The following is a 22,426-nucleotide window of genomic DNA, read 5'->3' on the forward strand; positions in this document are numbered from 1 at the left end:
AGGAGAGGAGGGTGTTTGTTATTCAGCGCTATTTTTTATATAGAAAAGTGCAAGTCTTTCTAGATTTCGGTGTACGGGAACGCATTTGCAGCACTAAACGGGAAAACTACTGCAAGTATTAATATTTTGCAGGTTCTGAACACAACTTTTATCTATCAAAATTTATTATTATGGTGCCTCAACGATAAAATCATTTTTTTTTCATTTGTTAGTATTATACACAACTAGCTGACCCGGTCCGCGTTGCTGGCCCGTTGTTTGGGTTCTCCGTGTAAACTTTAGTTATCTATCCAGTATTGATACACCCATAATTAGGCATCCCTCTAGAAACTTCATAATATAAATCAATGTTTTGACATAAATTCCATATAATGGTATCCCCCAAATTTAAGATATAAAATCTCTTTTATTATACCCTTCACCATAAATCGACAGTTTAAAGCACTTTGTGACCCACATATAATTGTCGGTGCACGTCAATTAACATTGCTATATATTGGATTGTTGGTCTCGGTTGGGGTCGTAATTATTACTGCAAAGAATTTTTGGTATAGGTCCACGTTTTGATATAGCTCCCATAGAACTCTACCGGCTGATTTTCGATTGAGGCTTTAACATCATTATCACACCGAAATAGCTGAAATCTGGTTTTAATATATTTTAAAGAGGAGAGCATAAATATTCGTATTGACCGAAAGACACGCCTTTTTATTTGCGCTCGGTATGTAACAGTAATAGGTTCACGTTTTGATATAGCTCCCATAAAACTGTACCTCCCGATTTTCGATAGTTCATAGATATAGCCACTGTTCAGTATACGTCCTCGTTTTGAAATAGCTCCCATAGAACGGTGGCGCCTGATTTTCGCTATTTTTGGTGGATTTAACCTCATTCAGCCCGATCGAACGTAACGCCTTTTTTCTTCGCGCTCTATATGCAATAGTGGTAAAATACCTCTCAGCGAAATGTATGTTCCTTCGGGATATGTATGGCAACATTTATATAATTCATAAAAAAAATTACTTCTATAAATTGTAGTTGTTATTATCGAGATTTTGCTGTCTTTAAAAAATGTATCTTTACCTAGCTATTCCAAGGACTGAAATCAATGCTCATAAAGTTTCACTTCCCACATTTTGAGATTTTATCCGTAATTATAATATTTTCAAAAATCGAACACGATCGCGGTATTCTGATTCCAATGATGATATTGTATTGTATATCAATAACTTTGTCTGATTTCCAATGGATCTTTCTGGAATTTCGATCTTGTGACATCTCAAGTTATACGGATTTTACTGTATTCCAAAATGTGGAGTTGATCGCGCTGTCCCACTTATTGTTTAGTGTTCAGCGTTTATAGCGTTTTTAAGGCACGCTTGCAAAATTATGTATATTATCTGAAATAATAAATGTTTGCAAATTTTGTGATGACCGCGATATTTCACTTTTCGCGATATTTCACTTCCGCGAAGACCATTCAGGGTCAAGTCAGTAATTACAGTAGTATTGCAAACAATCTGTAAACAATACGTTCAAAAATATAATGGACTTCAGATTTAAAAAAAAAAAATTTTTTTGAAGGAGAAGCTCCGGTCACTACACTTAGCCGTATTAAAATAGCTCACGACCGCGCTATCCCACTTGTTCAAGCTAGTGTTTATATCATTTTTGTGTCACGCTTACTAAAATTATCTATATTAATAGAAATAATACATTTTTGCAAACTTTGTGATGACCGCGATCATTCAGGTAAAACAATCTGTAAACAATACGTTCAAAAATATAAAAGATTTCAGATTTCTTAAAAAAATTGTGGGGGAGGACCACCGGTCACTACTCCTAGCCGTATAAAAAGAGCTTACGACAGTTCTAATTAATAAATTTTGGGATGACCGCGATTTTCACTTCCGCGACGACCATTCAGGGTCAAGACTGTAATTACCATAGCATTGCAAACAATTTGTAAACAATATATAAAAACGTATCTTGAATTTCGCGGTTTTCTTAAAAAAAATGTGGGGAGGACCACCGGTCACTACACTCACTCTCAGACCTAAAAACTCCACATACAAAATTTCATAAGATTTCCCAATCGATTTTTCGGAATTTCTATATAGTGACATCTCAAGTCATCGGGATTTTACTGTATTCCAAAATATGGCGATGACCGCGTTATCCCACATATTGAAGCCAGTGTTATAGCGGTTTTGTAGTCACGCTTACTAAAATTAGGTATATTATCTGAAATAATACATTTTTGAATAATTTGGGATGACCGCGATATTTTAATTCCGCGACGACCATTCAAAAAAATATATAGCCTATTTTCACCACCGGTGTTCCCAGTACATTATCTGAAATTTTCAAGAAAATCTATTCAGCCGTTTTTGAGTCTATTCGGAACATACAAACATACAAAGATACTAACATACACACATTGCCTTTTATATATTAGATTAATACGATATATAGATAATTTTCAATATAAAGCGTAAATTTCTATATTGTCGTATTTTTTTATGACTAATTCAATTTACAACAGCTTGTTTTGAAAATTCATGTTCGATCAGCTGCGCATATGCATCTTTTATCTATCAAAATTTATTATTATGATGCCTCAACGATAAAATCATTTGATGGATAAAATCATTTGTTAGTATTATACACAATTAATACGATGTATAGATAATTTTCGATATAAAGCGTAAATTTCTATATTGTCGTTTTTTTTATGACTAATTCAATTTACAACAGCTTGTTTTGAAAATTCATGTTCGATAGGCTGCGCATATGCATCTACCTTGATTATTGTGATATGTTTGAAATCAACAAAAAAATAAGTGTAAACACCGCGATGTATTTCAGGATTTCACGAAATCCAGTGGATTTTGGAACGTAAACCTGAAAACACATACAACGTTTGAGTAAAGCTGAAAACAGATACAACGTTTGATTAAAGTTTTGCGTTGGGCGTCGAGAAAAAAACAACAACAACAGGGCGAAGACGATACCAAAGTCCAGCGTTTATCTGTTTGTCGGCATATATTTCAAATGAATTTGAATTTTTCGACATCATGCCCAACAGTGTAAAAACGGACAAAACGACACAAAACTTTAATCAAACGTTGTATCTGTTTTCAGCTTAAAGTTTTGTGTCGTTTTGGCCGTTTTTACACTGTTGGGCATGATGCCGAAAAATGCAAACTCATTTGAAATATATGCCGGCAAACACATAAACGCTGGACTTTGGTGTCGGCGTCGCCATGTTGTTGTTGTTTTTTTGTCAACGCCCAACGCAAAACATTACTCAAACGTTGTATGTGCTTTCAGCTTAAGTGTAAACTTGGAATAAGCTGAAAACACATCCAACGTTTGAGTGAAGTTTTTTGTTGGGGGTTGAGAAAAAACAACAACAACAGGGCGACGCCGACACCAAAGTCCAGCGTTGATCTGTTTGCCGGCATATATTTCAAATGTACATATTTGAATTTTTCGGCATCATGCCCAACAGTGTACAAACGGCCAAAACGACACAAAACTTTACCCAAACGTTGGATGTGTTTTCAGCTTTATTCCTTTACGTGCAAGAATCTTCAAGTTTTACAACTTTTTACCCGAAAAGCGTTCCTTTACTTCAGACACCATACAATTCATATGGGAGCACTTTACAACTTTTGCCGGTTTTACCATTTTCAAAAGTAAAGCTGAAAGCACATACAACGTTTGAGTAAAGTTTTATGTTGGGCGTTGAGAAAAAAACAACAACAGGGCGATACCGACACCAAAGTCCAGCGTTGATGTGTTTGCCGGCATATATTTCAAATGAATTTTAATTTTTCGGCATCGTGCCAAACAGTGTAAAAACGGCCAAAACTACACAAAACTTTACCCAAACGTTGGATGTGTTTTTAGCTTAAAGGAACATACCAATTAATGCTGTATATAACTTCATAACACATTCCAACTTCATTATATCACAAAATAGTCTTTAATTTGTAATTAGTATTTTGAAAGTGGTCTAGCTGATGGCCTTTGTAGCCAAAGCTACCCTCTTATTAACTTTGTATTTACTACTAGTTAATGTAATAAATAAATAAAAAATAGCAACTTGTTCTCCAACACTCTTATATTCTATTATCAGAAATGACGGCCAACTTTACTGAAACGTTGGATGTCTTTTCGGCTTGAGTTTTCTTTCAAAAAAATCTCGGCGCTGAGTGGGTTAACGTGTCGTGGACGTAACTACGCTATACGTCAGATTTGTTGCAAACTCTTATTTCGCACACGTTTCTGTTAAAGGACGTCTTGATAGGTTATATTCATCAATAAAATGACTGGCGAAGGAGATGTAAGTATGAATTATGTCTGGGGAATCAAATAATAATTAAATTTCTTTTAGAAACCAAGCACTATACGTGATTTAGCCAACCGAGCGTTGAATGCGCCGCAAGATGAAAGATCTCCACTTTTTGCTGAGTTGTCCGATACAATTTCTCATTGCGGTATGTATAAACAAATGTCATTTGGAGCAAGTTGAATGTTTTCATTAAGATCGGATCGGGACAATTTTTTTTTTCATAGGTAGGTCCCGTCACCCTTCACCATGATCACAAATATATATAACATTTATTGCCGAAGTCCATACTTCCCGAAATATGGGTCTCTGAAGTTCCGAAAATTCCTTTGTATGTTCATATTTACATTAGGCAATTTTCCTTGCGGCAATTGTCAGTTTGTTAGTGAGAGAGGGTGTTGTGTGGCAAAGGGTTAACATATGCCACCCCTCTCTCCATCAAACTGACAATTGCCGCAAGGAAAATTGCCTAATGTAAATATGGACTATTTTTGAACGGATTATGATAACATGAGTACCATTGTAAAGCTTACGGAATATACTTATACATCTTATCATAATGTGTGTTCGTTTACTCAAAATTTGTACAATTTGTTACGGGATGTTGTTCGTTTACTCTACAGTACAATACAAAAGACCTTAGTCGTTTACAAGAAGTTACTGGACTTGTACAAATTACTAAGTAAACGAACACACCTATAAATAGGCGGCCTTCGGCCGGGGATTTAAGACTTTCTCCTATGGACAGGTGCAAATCTCGGGAATGGGAACAACATTTTCTTTTAAATTACATATTTTTCTCTAAATAGCCGCCCTTCGGCCGGGATTTTAGACTTTCTCCTATGGACAGGTGCAAATCTCGGAAACGGCGGGTACAACTTTAACTTTAAATCATAAATTTTTCACTGAATTGCCGGCCTTCAACAAGGGAATTTTCACATCTTCATATGCCCATATCTCGAGAAGTATGGACTTCCGCAATAAATGTTATATATATTTGTGATCAGGGTGCCGAGACCAACCTGTGAAAACATTTTTGTCCCGATCCATGCTTAATGAAAACATGCTGACTTAAGCCTGTTAATTCAGCATGTCGTCATTAAATTTTCAATTTTTGCAGATGTTGAATGTTCCGACATACGGAATCTATGTAAAATGATAGTGATAACTTTAACGAAGTTTAAGGATGAAAAATCCCAGGAACTTGTTAAAAGTCTTTTAGTGGTGATGATAAAGTACCACCACGACGCTACTACCGAAGGCATGATGATGGTATTTAAAGTTCTTGCTTTGAAAGAGCTCGCAAACGCGCCGCCTTCTAAAGCATCAACAGCGGCTGTCACTGCTTTGAGCTGGACAATTCTATTAATTATACATTGTAATAAAGACTCGAACGTATTCAAAGACGAGTTGCCTCGTCTTCTTGACTATCAATCACATCTGTATCAAATTGTGTTACTGGCTTCTTGTGCGACGCTTAATCGTTTGGCCCGAGATATTATGTACCAAGTATTTTCCGATGAGAATACATATAACTACTATACCGATTTGTTATTAAAAAGGGAGCCCACGAGTCAGTCGTTAATTATGCTTTTATTACTACTCAACTACAAGAACGACTTGGCTAGATATCAAGAAGATTTGATTAACATTTTTATAAAGGCAATAATTACAGTCAAGAAGAAACCTTATTCGTCGATTATTCCTCACTGTGGTTTTCTCCTTAATGCAATTTCAAAACACGAATTCGAAACTAAATTGCTACCACCAATGCAGCGAGCCGTTCTGCGAAATCCTGAAATAGTAATGGAAGCTGTTGGTCTCATTATACAAGAATTGAACTTTGACTTTAGCCCGTACGCAATACAATTGACCAATGTAATAATACCCAACTTGTGCTCTAAAGATGAATCAACAAGGAAAGAAGCTGCAGAAACTGTCAATAAACTTGCATCAAAATGTGCGGACGTAAATGTAATTTGTGGAATACTTAAGGCATTATTTGAAACCTTAAATGGTTCAGGAAACAAAGTCACAGTGGCAGAGATACGGATTAATATTTTAGAGGTAAATGCTAAACTAATTAAATACATATATATTTTTTGCTTCTATAAGAATTTCTCGTGATTTTATGCTTCTCTCTTCTTGAAGGGTGACCCCCACCTGTAAATTTCAGAAGATCAAAAAAAAAATGTTAATGACTTATTTTAAAATATAAGTAAGTCCCTGTCCACGCTATAGTGAATTTTATTTAAAAATTTAATGAAATTAGGCGTTCTTAGTTCGAATTCCTTTCTACGCCAATTTCGCGATTAGTATTAGTAGTATGGAACTCGATCTAGAAACGCATAATTTCATGATTTTTTTTTTTAAGGAAATCACTCTAGTGTTGACCGGGACTATATACATATTTATTTATTTATTCCTTCAAATCCATTCTAGTAATACTAGGCCTACAAGACCATATAAACGTATTACTTAGCATATAAATCCGGAGTATTTAATACTACATTATAAAATATAAAAATTATTGACATCTATAATCCTTATTCTTGGCTCCCCAGCCATAAAAATATATCGATGCCTAACTTTCTCCACCTCGTATCTTAAAAAATACAACTTTACAGGAGAGACAAAAAACGATTTATCTCTTGATACATCGCTGTTTGGGTAAAAGTGTAAAAGGCAATAATGAGGGAATTGAGTTCATCTATGCATATTAGTTGTAAAAATCTAAAAATATAAAAAACTTTTCTAGTTTAGGCAAGAATCGCATTTATTTAGATACGAGTTTGCTGCATTTACAATCATTTTAAAACTTGATACTTTTTGAATAAGTTACGTGTTTGTTGCATTAACTGCAATTTAAACAAATTACCTCGTTTTGCCAAAATTATAACATGAAAATCTTATTTGGCGAATGTTTTATTTTCAAAAAAGTATAAGAAGAAAAAAGAATAAATACTACAAGTAGTTTTTAACAAGCTCGTTGGAAACTACTTTACAGTAATACAAATAAATATGGACATAATATCCATAAGAAACGAATATTAAAGAATATTAAATTAATAATATCATTGGTGTGGCAAATTATCATAAAATGAGTGAAAGTCGACTGGAATCATTCGTTTCAGATCTTGCAAGTCGTCATATTTTCTTTATGAAATAGGTAGTTGCTGCTTGTAGAGACTCGGTAGTAAATCATTATGATTGTGGTGCACTTGGACTCGCAATTTACGATGAGGAAGATCTTGCACTCGTCATCAAAACATAGTTTGTATTGAACTCCGCAATTAAATGTATATTTCAGAGCTCTTAAATTTATAGCGCATGGGTCCCCTATTTTTGTGCCTGGTCGAATTTTAAGTAATTGAGTGAAGAGAAATCTCGAAAAAAATGTATGATTTAAATAATGTACGTTGTACGGTTCCACCAATCTGGATTGTTTTATTACAGTATTGAAATCAACTGGCACATATAGTTCTCTACCTTTCTTCTTTCGTTCTATGGACGCATGCACAGAACCACACTCCATTTGAGTGTGACCAACTACCAGGTATTTTTGCTGAATTTCTGCATGGTAGATATTTGCATAATGTTGTAAGGCATTCGCAAGTGTCGTATTACGATTTTGAGCACATCACCCGTCGCTGTAAATTATAATAGGCTTTGATTTGTCTTTTAAATTCTGTAAATAGTCCAGCAAGCAAGAGTTAAATACATTTGAGTCCATACCGCCTTCAGCTTCATGCCATACGTAGCAAGACACGTTTTTATCAAATTCGTTATAAATTGTGATTGGTGCACACACAGTTTTGTTTTAAAGTAGTTTGTTCCGCTTGAAAGTAGAGGAATTTTTTGCACTGCTTGTAGGTCCTCAGTTAACATCTGAATATCACCCATTAAGCAACGTTTCTTGTCGTCGGTTTTTTTCTTTTCTGGCCCGATCCTTACTTGTTACATGAAGTTTATATTCATCTTCTGGTATGTTCTTGTTTTTATAGGCAAAGCATAAATCACATTGATCTTTCTTGGGTTTGTATATACTAAGATTGGCTTTGTGTACTGCGTCTAGGAAGCATTTGTATGTTGCCTTTTCAGTCTTATCAATGTTGCGATCCATCAAATATGTTTCGAAATCTGAGTACACTTCTGTCCAAGACTTGTACTGAACATCTATATATTCTTTACTGGTACTCTGTCGGCAATAATGTGATGGCATCTTAGGCAAATTTTGTAAAAACAAGTTTACGTGAGTTATTTTGGCGATTTTAGTTTTGCTTTGACGATTGACTGCGCCAGTTTTCTTTACCATGCCAACGTCGTTTCTCTGTAGATTGCTACTAACCCACTTAGACACGCTCCATTCACCCAGACAGAGTGTAGACAAAAACATTTTTTACAAACAACCTTGATCTGCCCAGAAACTTTCAAAGTGTAGACTAATGTATTTTCTCGCCGCGAAAAAGTATCAGTTGTTCTCAAGGTGACCGGTTTACGAGACACCATAGCAACGACATACGTTTTTTCTCTTCCCAAGACAATGACCAAAATAGTTTAAAAATATTCTTTCTATCTTCTTCTGTAATTTCGTAGCACTGCTTACCGAATTTTTGTTTACATACTTCCGAATTGCAACGAACCTTTAACTTTCTTCCTCTTCTGATTTCCATTATTCCATTCCATTGCCTGCTCCGACATACTCCTGGCCACACATTCGCTTGAGCTTTTTACGGTTTCTACTCCAATGTTGCTTATTTGCCTGACCTTTACGTGCTCTTTTATTTGTTATTACGCCAGAGGATTCATCCAGAAATACAAACGAAATTGAATTTTCAGATAAATCGGAATCAATGCTGGGATTGTACTCGCTTTCACTTGTTGAAAAATCGGATTCCGAGGAAAGACTAAAGTGATCAGAATCCATTGAGACAAAGTGTCGAGTTTCTTCATCCAAAATTGTGTTTCCAGTTTGTTGTGTTTTTTGCTCTCGACAAAGATTCGTAAAATCAAAACATCCTGTTCCAGCATCAAGAAGAGCGATTGTATCACTCGATTTTTTTAACTTTGTTACGATTTTTCTTTAAAAATTGACATTGTGCTCACACCAGGGCAATTCAGTTTCGCCAATTCTTGTTTTCATTATACTACAAATAAGTATGGTAATATACATTGCGACTAGCTGTGTATTTCTGCGACAGAAATTACTTAGTTTCAATGCGGTCTAACAGTTTAAAAACAACTGGTATTAAGATACGAGTTTGATGCAGTTATGAAAATATAAGTGAATTAGATACGAGAATATATTTTATTAATATTTCAGAACCGCGGCAATATATTGAGAAAATAATTTTTTGCATGATGTAAATCAAAAATAGCTATCGTTTGATATTAAAAACTCAAAATCGAAAATTTCTAAGATACGAGGTTGAGAAAGTAAAGCGACGATATATAAAAAAACAAACAAATGTAAAATGGCCAAGTGAACAATAACCCATACAAGTTACAATTATGTAACTGAATGATTGAAAACAACAATACGTAGTTGCGAAAAAAAGACAAAGTGATAAAATTGTATTTCAAACAGTTTGGCGTGAAATTAGATGAGCATGAAGTTTCTTTCTAAACACATTATTAGAGTGAGAAAATATCCTTAGTTCATGAGGCAGTGGATTCCAGGTACGTGCAACGCGAACTAAGAACGATCTTGCATAAGTATTTCTAATAAGTATAGGAATATTTATCTGCGGATTTCTTATAGAATGGAAAAACGTAAAGCTCGAATATAGGGACGTAGGTTTTCCAGACTTAATAATATTGTAAAAGGTTAAGAGGATACGAAGAGATACAAAGTCAGCAAAAGAACACCCCAGAAAACGTTTCACGTATTCGGAAATATGACTTCTGCGGGGAACGTTGAAAACGAATCTCACAACCGCATTCATAGCTCTCTGCAAACGAGCAAGTTGGATACCTACGCAGCCTGAGACAACTTCTAAACCATATAATATGTTAGACACTAGCATGGCATTGGCTAAACATTTCTTGACCCGAAGAGGCATGTATAGATTGGAAGCATATATCCTTCTTAGCAAAGACCAAATTCTTCCAGATAAAGCATCAATATGTTGTTTAAATGATAGTTCATTGTCAACTACAACACCTAAAATCTTGTGGTGCGTAACAACATCGATATAGTTATTGTGCAAACAGATGTTCATATCAGGATCTGCGTTCTTAGTCCTACCAAACATTAAAGCCTTAGTTTTTGAAGAATTTATAGTAAGATAGTTGGAGGTTGCCCAACACAAAAATTGCTGACGACATTCATTTATAGAGTTCTCGAACGATAACAAATTACTAACGTGACCTACAAAAATCAAGAAAATATCATCTGCAAATTGAAATGTCCTGCAAAACTCAAAATCTATGGCATCACGCAGGTCATTAACATAAAGAATGAACAACAATGGTCCCAAAACAGAACCTTGCGGTATACCACTATGAAGCGAAACTGTGTCGGACCGACAGCCGTTAGCAACAACAAACTGACATCTGTCTCTTATGTATGAGTAAATAAGCTTGCAGGCAGTGAAAGAAAAATTAAAATTGTCTCTTAGTTTTGTAATCATATGAAAAAAGTTTATAGAATTGAAAGCTTTCGATAGATCAAGAGATACTAAAACACTTGACTTTCCTTCATTTATATTCCTACGAATGAAATCAGTGGCTTTCAAGAGCAAATGTGTTGTGTTGTGTCCCTGACGGAACGCATACTGGGTATCTGAAATCAAATTAGATGTGTATTCCAAAATCTGATCTTTCAAAATGACTTCGACAACTTTTGAAATAGCTGGAAGGATAGATATAGGGCGTAGGTCGTCAGGACTACGAACATTTTTTGTTTTTGGAATAGGAACCACTCGGGCATTTTTCCAAGCTAACGGAAAAGTTGAAGATGTTAAAATATAGTTCACCAAATGCAAAATATATTCTGAAATATAGGGGTAGACAAGTTTTAGGAAGTGTATAGGAATTCCATCAACACCCACTGATTTAGATTTAATTTTGGTCATAGCATCAAAAATCTCCACTGCAGAAACACATCTAAATGAAAAAGAGGAAGTATTGTCACTGAATTGGGTAAGATCCAAATCATTATTTGATGTTAGATTGCCTTGCGCAAAAAAAGTATTTATGTCATTTACATCGATATCAAATTCAGGGCTGTCATGCTGAACACATCCCGAGTTTTTGAGTAGTCTCCACATTTCAACAGAACTCATGCTACCAAAAAGCTTTGAAAAATATCTACGTTTCGCCCTACGAATAACCGTCCTTGCTTTGTTACGATACCTACAGTACTTTAACCAATTGTCCTGAGTCCGAATAGACTGGAAAGCTGAATATGCCAGATCTCTTACTGACCTTGCAAACGTTACATCACTTGCTTCAAACCAATTACTTGAAGATTAATGTATTTTCTTTCTAATTACTGGCACACAAGTAAAGAGATTCGTTAGCATCACTTATATAAGAACACTTTATGTTTACATCTATTGCATTTAACATTGCATTACTGTCAAATGATTCAAGAAAAGAAAATAGGCGATCCCAATCTACATTGCTAAAATCACGAAATTCTATAAAGTCGGACGGACAATGAAGCTTGAAGCCGAGAGATCAAAAAACAAGGGCATGGTCAGACACAGATGGACATTGGACCTGATCAAAATTGCTTAGGCACGAAATATCACTCAAAATCATAAAATCAATAAGTGATGTAGTCCTTCTTCCTAGATCGAAATGCGTTGGTTTGGAATTATGTACTACAGACATACTATAACGTGTACAGAAAGCTCGAATAGCATTCGCTTTGGAGGCATTAAAAAGATTGGAGTTAAAATCTCCTAAAATTATAACATTGGAATATTTAGAGATAAAATCCTTATGATGGTGTTCAAAGCAAACTAGATTTCCAGAAGCCAAGTAGACAACGCCAAAAAGAATTTTAACATGATCAAAATGAGTTTCAATAAATAACGATTCACAACCTACGACAGAAATCTGAAATACAATTCTATACGAAAGGCCATTGCATATAAATATTCCGACAGCCCCACCCCTGCCAGGACCTTGTCGGTCATTACGACAAAGCCTGTACCCGGGTAAGGAAACAGCATTATTACTAATCTCATAGCCATGTTTCTGATACATATGAAATATGCTATCTTTTAAGATTTTTTTTTTTTTTTAAATATAAATGCATTATAACAATTCAAAATTAACACATTCATACAGCTGATCATTAATTTGTATAAAAATGAGATCATTATTCATTACACTAATAATACAGAAATATTGAAATGACTGGAAAAAATACTTATTTGAGGGAATAAGAAAATACTGCATACACATTACTAGGATGAAGCGCCCACTAAACCATTCAGAAGCGAGTTACACTTGTTGGCGTCATACATAGAAAATATAGTAAAGTTTTGCAGTCGGTCGGAACAATATGTCTGTTCCAGTGCTGTAAGAATCTACTAATTGTTACTATTTGTTCACATCAGCTTTGTTACAGAACCAAAAAGATTTTACAATTTTTACCACTTTTACACATTTTAACCCAAAAACCGTACACAAAAAGTTTTAAAATGTTCTCTTCTCTTTGGCTCTGAATGAAGCTCTCTTTAAAAACTTTATACACGACAAATTTGACCGTGTAGTAGTATATAATTGTGCCACAAACATCCCAGACGGGACAAGGGAGACTTCTCATATCAATGAGTGCTCCCCGATGACTATTAGCTCAGTGATATGGGACCTACTGTTTATCGCCGAGTCCGAATGGCGTGTCAAATGTAGAGAAGTTTTTTTTTATCGTACTAAAAAGTTGTAGATTCCTGCAGTTTCTAGAGCAGACATATTGTTCCGATCGACTTGAACATTTAACTACATTTTCTATTTTACTTATACATATTTTAAAATAAGTCTTTAATTTTTTCGATTTTCTGAAATTTGCATGTGCGGTCACCAATTAAGGAGAGAGGAGCATAAAATCAGAGTAATTCTTGTGTTTTGTATGCAACATAGAAATAAAAAAGGTATTTTTTCTCGAAATGACATTTTGAAATCGGTGCCACCTCTAGCTCGAAAACAAGGCAAATTGAACAGGTCGACAAATTTTGAATATGTCAAATCTTTCTTTATGTTGTTGGAGTGAAGGAGAGGAAACAGATAATGTTTAGAAGGTAGATTAACTAATATATTTAGGTTAACCCGCCCCATAGCCATTTAAGGCCTCTACAGTATGTTAGCAAGACTGTGGGGTCGGAAGAGGAGAAGTGAGACAGGGATTCCGTCGTGTGAACGCCAAAAAGCCTGTGTCTTTTGGCCCTCAGTCTGGGACACAGACAGAGAAGATGTTCAATTGTCTCCGTCTCCTCCACGTCATCACACAGCCTACAATAGTCACTGCTGCTGTTATCCCATTTGCAAGTCATAGATCTAATGTTGCAGTGACCGGTAATGATCCCGACAACAACTCTGATCTTCGACTTGCACAACGAGAGAAGGGAAACAGTTCTACGCGCCGAGATTACCTGCCAGATTGACTTAGCAACCCGACATCCAGGACCATCTAGCCAAATTCGTTTGGTTTTCTCAACGTAGAACCTGGTGAGTTTATCTATGAAGTAACAAAGCGGAGGTTTCAAACTAACCTCCACTTGCACGTTGGTAGATTGTGAGCCTCGCCTCGCCAGTTCATCCACAACCTCGTTACCCTCAAAACCACAGTGACCAGGTACCCAACAAAATCTTACTGACATACAGGTTTCCAAGATAGACCTACAATCTCGAACGATCCTAGACTTAATAGTGAAAGACCCTAATGCTTTTAGCGCTGCCTGGCTGTCTACGTAAATAGTGACTGCCCTGTTTGCTAAGTCCGTTCTTCCCACTAGTGCCTCTAAGGCCTTCAATATTGCGAAGACCTCTGCCTGGAAAACACTACAGTTGTCATTAAGTTTAAACGAGTACCTAATGTTCAGTTCATCAGAGTACACACCGGCGCCCGTGCCATCTTCCATCTTCGACCCATCAGTGAAGATAGATAGGATCAGGAATTGGTCTGCACTGAACCCATTCATCCCTATCGGGTATTAAAACGTCAGGTATAGTGAAGTCAAGAGTTGGTAAAATGTAATCGGTCTCACCCCCTCTATTTCCAAGCACTAGCTGACTACTCAACCGCTGTAGAACGTTTGCATGACCAAGTAGGGAGCAACGCCACATGTCAAGTTCCCTAAACCTCAAGGCACACCTGGAGGCCTGATACTGTACCAAAATATCCAGAGATTGGATATTCAGCATTCAGCGCCGCCTGGGGTGTGCTTTTAATAGCTCCAGTAATAAGAATTGACGCGGCACGTTGCACACTACTTAGCTTAGAAAAATTTGATTTATTGCTGAGTGCGTGCCACCAAACAAGACAACCATAGGTTAGGATAGGACAAACCACAGTCCTATGCAGCCAGTGTATCACATATGTGGTTTGAGACCCCAGCTCTTACCTATGGTATTCTTGCAAGAATATAATGCAATTAAGCCTCTCTTTGTTCGCTCCTCGGTATTCCTCTTCCAACAAAGCTTGTGGTCGAGGACCACACCAAGATACTTTGCTTTCTTGGAGAGGCTTAGTTGCACACCATCTAGAGTTGGTGGGACGAAAGCAGCAATCTTTCTCTTCCTGGTGAAAGTACCAGCTCTGTCTTCGCCGGATTCACACCAAGTCCATTATGGTGGGCCCAACGTAACGTGCATAAGTTCAGACAGCGTAGATAAAAATTTTCCGCTAATTGGAATGACTACGTCATCCGCATACGCGACCACCTTGGTTTTTAGCTTATCAAACTCCATAAGTATCCCGTTCAGTACCAGAAGCCACAACAGGGGTGATAAAACTCCTCCCTGTGGCGTTCCTCTGGTGACCGACTTCTTTGTAGAACTCTCTCCTAAGCTTGAATTGATTAACCTACTATCAAGCATTCTATCTATCCAATTTATTAGAATTGAGGGGACACCTAGTGTTTCTAGAGCAGAGTGAATTGATTCAAGTTTCACGTTATTAAACGCGCCTTCTATGTCTAAGAAGGCAGCTAAGGTGAAACTTGAATCATCCATATTCTTCTCTATACAGCCCACAACCTCGTGTAGCGAGGTGTCTGTTGATTTTCCTTTTACGTAAGCATGTTGAGAGTTACTTACAAGGTCATGATTTATATATGATCTGATTTCCAAATCTAGTAGCCTTTCTAAAGTCTTTAGAAGAAAGGAGGAAAGACTTATCGGCCTATAGTCTTTCGGCAGAGTGTGACTTGGGTTCCACCGTGGTGCAATGGTATGCACGCCCGCCTTGCACGCAGAAGGTCGGGGGTTCGATTCCCCGGCCAAGCAACATCAAACATTTTTCAACGGTGGCAAAATACGCCTCAGTAATTTTGGCGACATTTCCGGAGTATTTCAGCCTTGAAAAACTTCTCTACAAGTGGTGTCATAAGACACGCCGTTCGGACTCGGCGATAAACAGTAGGTCCCATATCATTGAGCTAAATATGAATCGGGGTGCACTCATTGATATGAGAGAAGTCTCCCTTGTCCCGTATGGGATGTTGTGGAACAATGTTTTTTTTTTTGTGACTTGGTTTCCCAGCTTTGGGAATGTAGATCACAATTACCTCCTTCCATAGGGACGGTATGTACGATAGCAGAATGCATGCCCTAAAAATCTTCCTTAGCGTTGATATCAAAACATGCGACGCGTGTTAAAGCATCGCTGGAATGATACCGTCAGGCCCGGGTGATTTGTACGGCTGAAAAGTGCTGATCGCCCATGAAGTTCTACGATTACTTGTTAAACCGTCGACAAGTTCACTCTCCGCTGTGGTGTAGCTTCTGCTCGCATCTCTCATGGATTGACACGAGCTAGCGTCCTTACAGCCTGGAAAGTGTGTGCTTGCCAGCAAAGACGTATAGCAATAAAGACCCGAACAAATGCATTTTCCAAAAACATATGCTAATAGTTCCACATTTTGGTTACAGATGGCTACACAACTCACTGGAATTGATAACAGCTATGCCAATCGTTTTTGATTCCCATTTCTCGCGGCAGAAAACATTAACGTCGTGTTTTGTGGCTGAAATTTATTTTTTTTCTTTTTTTATTGTTCATTCAATGAAAAACTCAAAAGCGAATGCCGTCAAACTTGAGTTTTAATGTTTTTCTTGTCAATATTCCAATGAGTAACAGTTTTCGTTTAACAGAATGTTGCTATGATATCGTAGCAACAGAGGTTAACTCCCTCTAGAGTTAATTTTTCACAATTGACTTTTCCTATCTTATAATATTGACATCTTTGTTGCCAGCAGGTTTAGAGTCTCCAGAGCTGAGTTAGACCAGGTGCCCTCAATCCTCTTGATGCTCCCAATGGTTTTCGGATCCTTTGAGATCACATTGCGGAATCTGGCAGCTGCGCTGACTCCCTCTATAGTCTCACTTATCCAAGAATTCCTCTTGGCCTTCCTAATCTCACTCTTATACTTATTGAAGGTATCCCTATAGATATTCCAATCAGTATCTAGTTTTGTCCTACTAATGAATAGGTGCTTAGTATTGTGCGGGCCCATGCCGCATACTGGGCAGATGTCTTGCACGGTGCGATCAATTCCCGCCCAATAGGAATTTAGGTGACTGCAATATCCCGAGCGTAATTGAGTCAAGACTACTCTGGTATGTCGTGGCAGCTGACGCTCTTCAGCTGCGATAGATGGGGGATGTACTCCGATGACTGCATTCACACAATAATTGCTTATGGCCTTGGCAACTGTGTCCGTGTGAATGCTGTTCAAACCTGCCTGATATGCCTGTTGATCTAGAGGTTCTCTCCTATATTGCCCAACCTCCGTCTCTAGAGCATCAATATCCTTCCTGATATGTCTGTGTTTATCGGTGGCCAGCAGATTGTGATTGGGATGGCTCTCTCGGTAACACCCGAGCAAGTACTGCAACGATAGCATCTCATTATGTTGCCGTACTGGAAGAATCTTTGCCTCTTCATGTAGATGGTCCACTGTAGATTTGAGGAGGCAAACTTTTCCTCTTTCTAATGCAATTGTGTTTTTATAAACATGGATATTTGTCCATTCATTGTATGGCTTCTAGGAATTTCGGCAGTTGTTCTTTTGTTAGTTTGGTTAGAATATTTCTGGAGCAATTTCCATCTTTTTCTGCTTGTTTTGTTAAGATTTTTGTCGCATTTGGCTCTTTACGGTGGTTTGCACTATCAGATCAGACAATGCCAGGCCAACAAGTTCAGGACTAAGATCCCACAGATGATTTATTATTTTGTTAGTCGTTTACAAGAAGTTAGGACTTGTACTAATTTGTACAAATTGTTGAGTAAACGAACACACCTATTACCTTGTTCATTATACTTTTTTTTTAAAATCAACAAACCAAACTCTCAATTATAACTTTCAGTTGTTGTCGTGTGGGATACCAAATAAACAAATAAAATAAAAAACGTTCTGGGGGCGTTAAACCAGACTCGAACGATTTAAACACAAGGTGCTTCTACGGCCTCTTGTTCTTGGGAAGTGAGCTGGGAAGTACTTTTAAAACATTCTCGCCTACATCGTGCTTGGATTTGTCAATCACTTGAATATGTTTTGTTGATGTCCGGATGTGCCTCCAAACTTGCAGTCAAAAATCCCTCTCAACAATAATTCTAATAAGTCTGTACGCTGGTACAGAAGCTCTCTACTTAGCATCTGCTCGAGCTGGTGAGACCCCATTCTTCTAGGCATTCGTACACTGCTAGGTCGTGTTTCTCCCCTGAGCTATTGTCAGTTATCTTATATTTCTTGGGATGCTCTCCGAGACTTCTACTGTAGCCAAACTGTTCCTATAGGACACCAGACAATGACAATTTCATGGTTAGGATTTTCATGAAGCCACGTTTGATTCTTTTCGGGACAGATGTTTCTTCAGATTCTATGGTGCGTTTAGCATCAGAACAAGAGCTAGACCTCATTAAAAATCTATTAAAACACGAAAACTACGGTCTACCTGGCGTAATTAAAAGTGGACTTTTTGTTGTTCTAAAGATTAAACATTAACTCCGAATTTTCAGGAGGCGCAAAGCATGGTAAGCAACTTGAAAGTTGCGAACGACATAGTAGAGCGAGGAGTTGAGCTCATCACAGATTATAACCAATTAATTACAAAGGACGAACAACTAAAACAATGCGTTCTCCAAGTAGTCAGCCCAGAAAGCTCCAAAACCACATGACGTCGACTCTTGAAAAAAATTAAAATTTGAATAAAATGTAAAAGACATTTGTTTTCATTCCAAAAATTGATAAGAAAGAACATTTTTTTTGCAATAGACTCCATTTTCGCCCTAAGGCGTACCTAGTCACGTTTTTCGGGACATTGGCTTTATTATCTCGAATTCAGTTGTACTTACGTATTTTGTTTTTGAACATTTAATTAACAAAATGGCCTTTAATTTCCCAGCAAAATGTTTGTAGCCAAAGAAGTAGTTGAATCATGAGTGCAAGTGATTTCGGACTACATCTTTTTACTTCAAAGAAGTTATGATTTTTACAAGGGCATGGTGCAGTGAGGATACTGTCTAATTTGCTTCTTAAGCACATATTTTGCATTAGTTCTTTGTAGTGAATAAATATATATTCCATGGAATGTATTTTGAATTGATTTGTCGATTAATTTAAAAATTGATTCGCAAGCATGCATTTTGAGGATATAGGAGAAGTTATTAACATATATTAAGCGAGGATTTTTTCACTAATTTGAGACATCAGGGCCATTTGGAAAAAGTATTTAAAAGAGTTGTGGTAACTTCTAATTAATATTTATGGCCTCTTTCTCTAGTTTCGTTCAAATTACAACCAAATTCATGTTTTTGTAGAACATTTTTGTTTGTAAAAACAGTAGTTTGATAACAGTTCGATAGTCTTAACCCAGATAAAGCCACTGGTCGTTTAAACGCCACAAAAAATGGTTGCAAAAATTGACGTAAAACTCTGGTTTTTTCGAATATTTTTGTGGGGTTTTTTGCATTTTGTTCAAGTATTGTCTGTTATCTGTCATTTCACGCTTAAAACGCTTCATTTGACCTACGCATTTCCACGCAATTCGCCTAAAACCCAAGCTATTCAAAAAAATCGACTTTTTTGTAATTTTCGACTTTTGATGAAAAATTTAAATATGCGATAAAATTTTAATCATAAATGTTAGAATCATATAAAGTCAGGGATTTGTTAGGAATATAGTAAGAGTATTTTCTCAATCAAATACCAAGGGATTGGCATGTAAGGATACACCAATATTACCATCCAAAATTTTTGGCACTTTTAAAAGAAGGCCCGATTGCAGGAAAACTATACCTTTTAGAGAAAAATGTTATTTTTTAAAAAATGCTTAAAAAGTCTCAAAAATATAATTTTCATAAACAATTTTAAGTTTTCTTGCAAAAAAATTCTCGGCGCTAAGTGTGTTAATGAAATTGAAATATAATGAATATAAAACTATGGAATATCTCAAATAAATCATTTTAAAAAGCGACTGAGTGCAAATAAAAAAAATTATTTAATTCTAGAAGGTTAGCTTTTATTACTCAAAAATACCCAAAAACACCTTAAAACGCTTCTTGCATAGAGTCATCTAAAATTGATTGCATTCTAGCTGCACCATGTCCCTGTAAAAATCAAGACTTCTTTCACGTAAAAAGACATAGTCACTTGCACTCATGATTCAACTACTTTTTGGGTACAAACAAATATTCAGTCTGATATTTCTTGCAACCATGATTATGTTTTTGGATACAAACATTTTGCTGAGTAATTAAAATACAATAAAATAAATTATTTCTTGTGTTCTTAAGAATTTTATCTGCAAAGAGTTATTCTAAATGTAAACATTGCTAAAATGTGAAAATTTTATGATATGGATTCAAATCAGACATTGTCAAAATGTGAAGAACGGAATGCATTTTTCATGACTATGCGTGGACTGCTTCTAAAAAAGCGATTCAATCACTACTTCACATAGAACAACTTCAAATAAATTTTGCTGGGTTAATGCATAATACGGGCAAATAGCTTTAACCGTTCAACAGGTATGGGTCGTCGATGTCGCCAAATAGCCAAAACGAGATTTTCATAATTTTGTGCTCAAACTTTGGCAATCTTAAAATCTATCAAACCTCACAGTTTTAGGCGGCACCAGCGGCTAAAAAAAATCGACATCAATTTGCACCCTTTGAGTTAAAACCAGCCTAATGATAAAAATTAAGACAAAGAAAATATTGAATTTTACATAAAATGTTTGATATTTTATCAAATTTTATATTTTTGCATAGTTTAATAATAAAAAAAACGATATTAGAATACCACATTTTCCCCACAGCACACTGTCGTAAGAGGTCTCAATAACATAATAATCTGCTAAAAATCGACGTTAAATGCCCAACATTCTTAATTTAGAACACTTTGAAGAATTTTGATGATTTTTCTACCTTTAATTGACAATTTTACGACTTTTATGACGATTTTCTGACAAAATCTGTTTGCATATTCTTCATATTTTTGGCACATTTCGCATGTTTTTTGCATGTTTTTGACAATAGCCCTATGACATCCCCATATTAAATTCTCCAGCCTATTGCATTGCGAGTAGATTGAGTGGTAACTAGTGGTGTTTACCAGTAGCCAGCAAAATTGCTAGTTATTCCCTAATTACCCGAACAACTGGGTATATTTTTAATGTTGAAAAATTGTCTTTTATTGGCAAGCCTGTACTCTTCCCAAAAATGTCTATATACTAAATGTGTGTTGTAAATTTTCATCTGATGAGCTTTCTAAATCTTTTCAAGTTTATAGACTCCCGAATTTCCAATGATACCGCCCGTTATAAGGTCAATAGATCAGTATTACTCACCCTGACAAGGGTCCAATCCCTACGCTCATTTGTTTTTCGATACCCAGACTTCTGACTTTTACTAATAATCGATATAACTGCACTCGGGACTCTGAATTTAAATTTATTAAATCTAAAACTGAAATATAAAAAATTTGCATTACTTCCGATGTTTCTGACTCATTGACCCATGTTCATGCTTCTCCCCTATGACCCGCCGTTCGTTACATTCTTTTAGCAGTTGTTAGAGGTCCCTACAAGAACATTAGTCAGTTTGTACATCCCTACAATTCCTCAAAAAAAAAAAAAAATAAAACATTTCCAAAAATTTGTTATAAAATAAAATAATTTGTGAACTTTCGCGGTAGGTTAGGTTTAGGATGCGTAGCTGCCATGCTGGCAGCCACTCCACTCGGAGACCTTGGGGTCCATTGTGATCATTAGACATCGGATTTTGCATATTTGCATATTTTTTATTAATAAAGATACGAAAATTCTGATTGGACGAATTTTGATTCGTTTTGAAGAAAACTGAATGCAATGACAGGCTCATATTTTTTATTTTTTTGCATATTTGCATATTTTGCATATGCACAAAATATGCAAAAAATATGCAAAAAATATGCAAAATATGCAAAAAATATGCAAAATATGCAAAAAATATGCAAAATATACAAGTAATTTTTTGGACGAAAATCATCAAATTAATTTTGGAAAGTCATCAAAAAGTATTCTAAATAATGTTTATTAACGTTAAACGTCGATTTCTTAGCAGATTATTATGTTATTACTTATTATTCCGCCATAGCAATTAATCTGGACTAAAAGACTTAGAAAATTTCCTATAACCCAGCCTTCTTATTACAACATAAGTTGCTTTCTAATACAAATTTGTTCAAAAACTCAATCAGAAATGTCAAAATGAACGTATCCAAAGATGTTGATAGTTTCTGCGCGGCTAAAATTGTCTGACAGAATAACAAATGAGCTAGAAATTAAGACTAAGAAAATAGTGAATACTACATAAAATCTTTCATATTTTACTAAAAACATATAACATATAA

General features: G+C 36.1%; 1 protein-coding gene across 1 annotated transcript in view; it reads left to right on the plus strand.

Annotated features, from left to right (window-relative positions):
• Positions 1 to 4,149: 4,149 nt before the first annotated feature.
• Positions 4,150 to 22,426, plus strand: part of l(3)80Fj (lethal (3) 80Fj) — a 40,373-nt gene continuing 22,096 nt past the window's right edge. Inside the window, exons 1-3 of the mRNA XM_073956207.1 lie at positions 4,150 to 4,351; positions 4,403 to 4,505; positions 5,478 to 6,424. Of these exons, the coding sequence (XP_073812308.1) occupies positions 4,334 to 4,351; positions 4,403 to 4,505; positions 5,478 to 6,424 (1,068 nt within the window). The 5' untranslated portion in view covers positions 4,150 to 4,333. The remainder of the gene's footprint in view (positions 4,352 to 4,402; positions 4,506 to 5,477; positions 6,425 to 22,426) is intronic.

This window comes from Musca autumnalis, unplaced genomic scaffold (genome assembly GCF_047663935.1).
Source record: "Musca autumnalis isolate F117 unplaced genomic scaffold, ASM4766393v1 scaffold_1, whole genome shotgun sequence".
NCBI lineage: Eukaryota > Metazoa > Arthropoda > Insecta > Diptera > Muscidae > Musca > Musca autumnalis.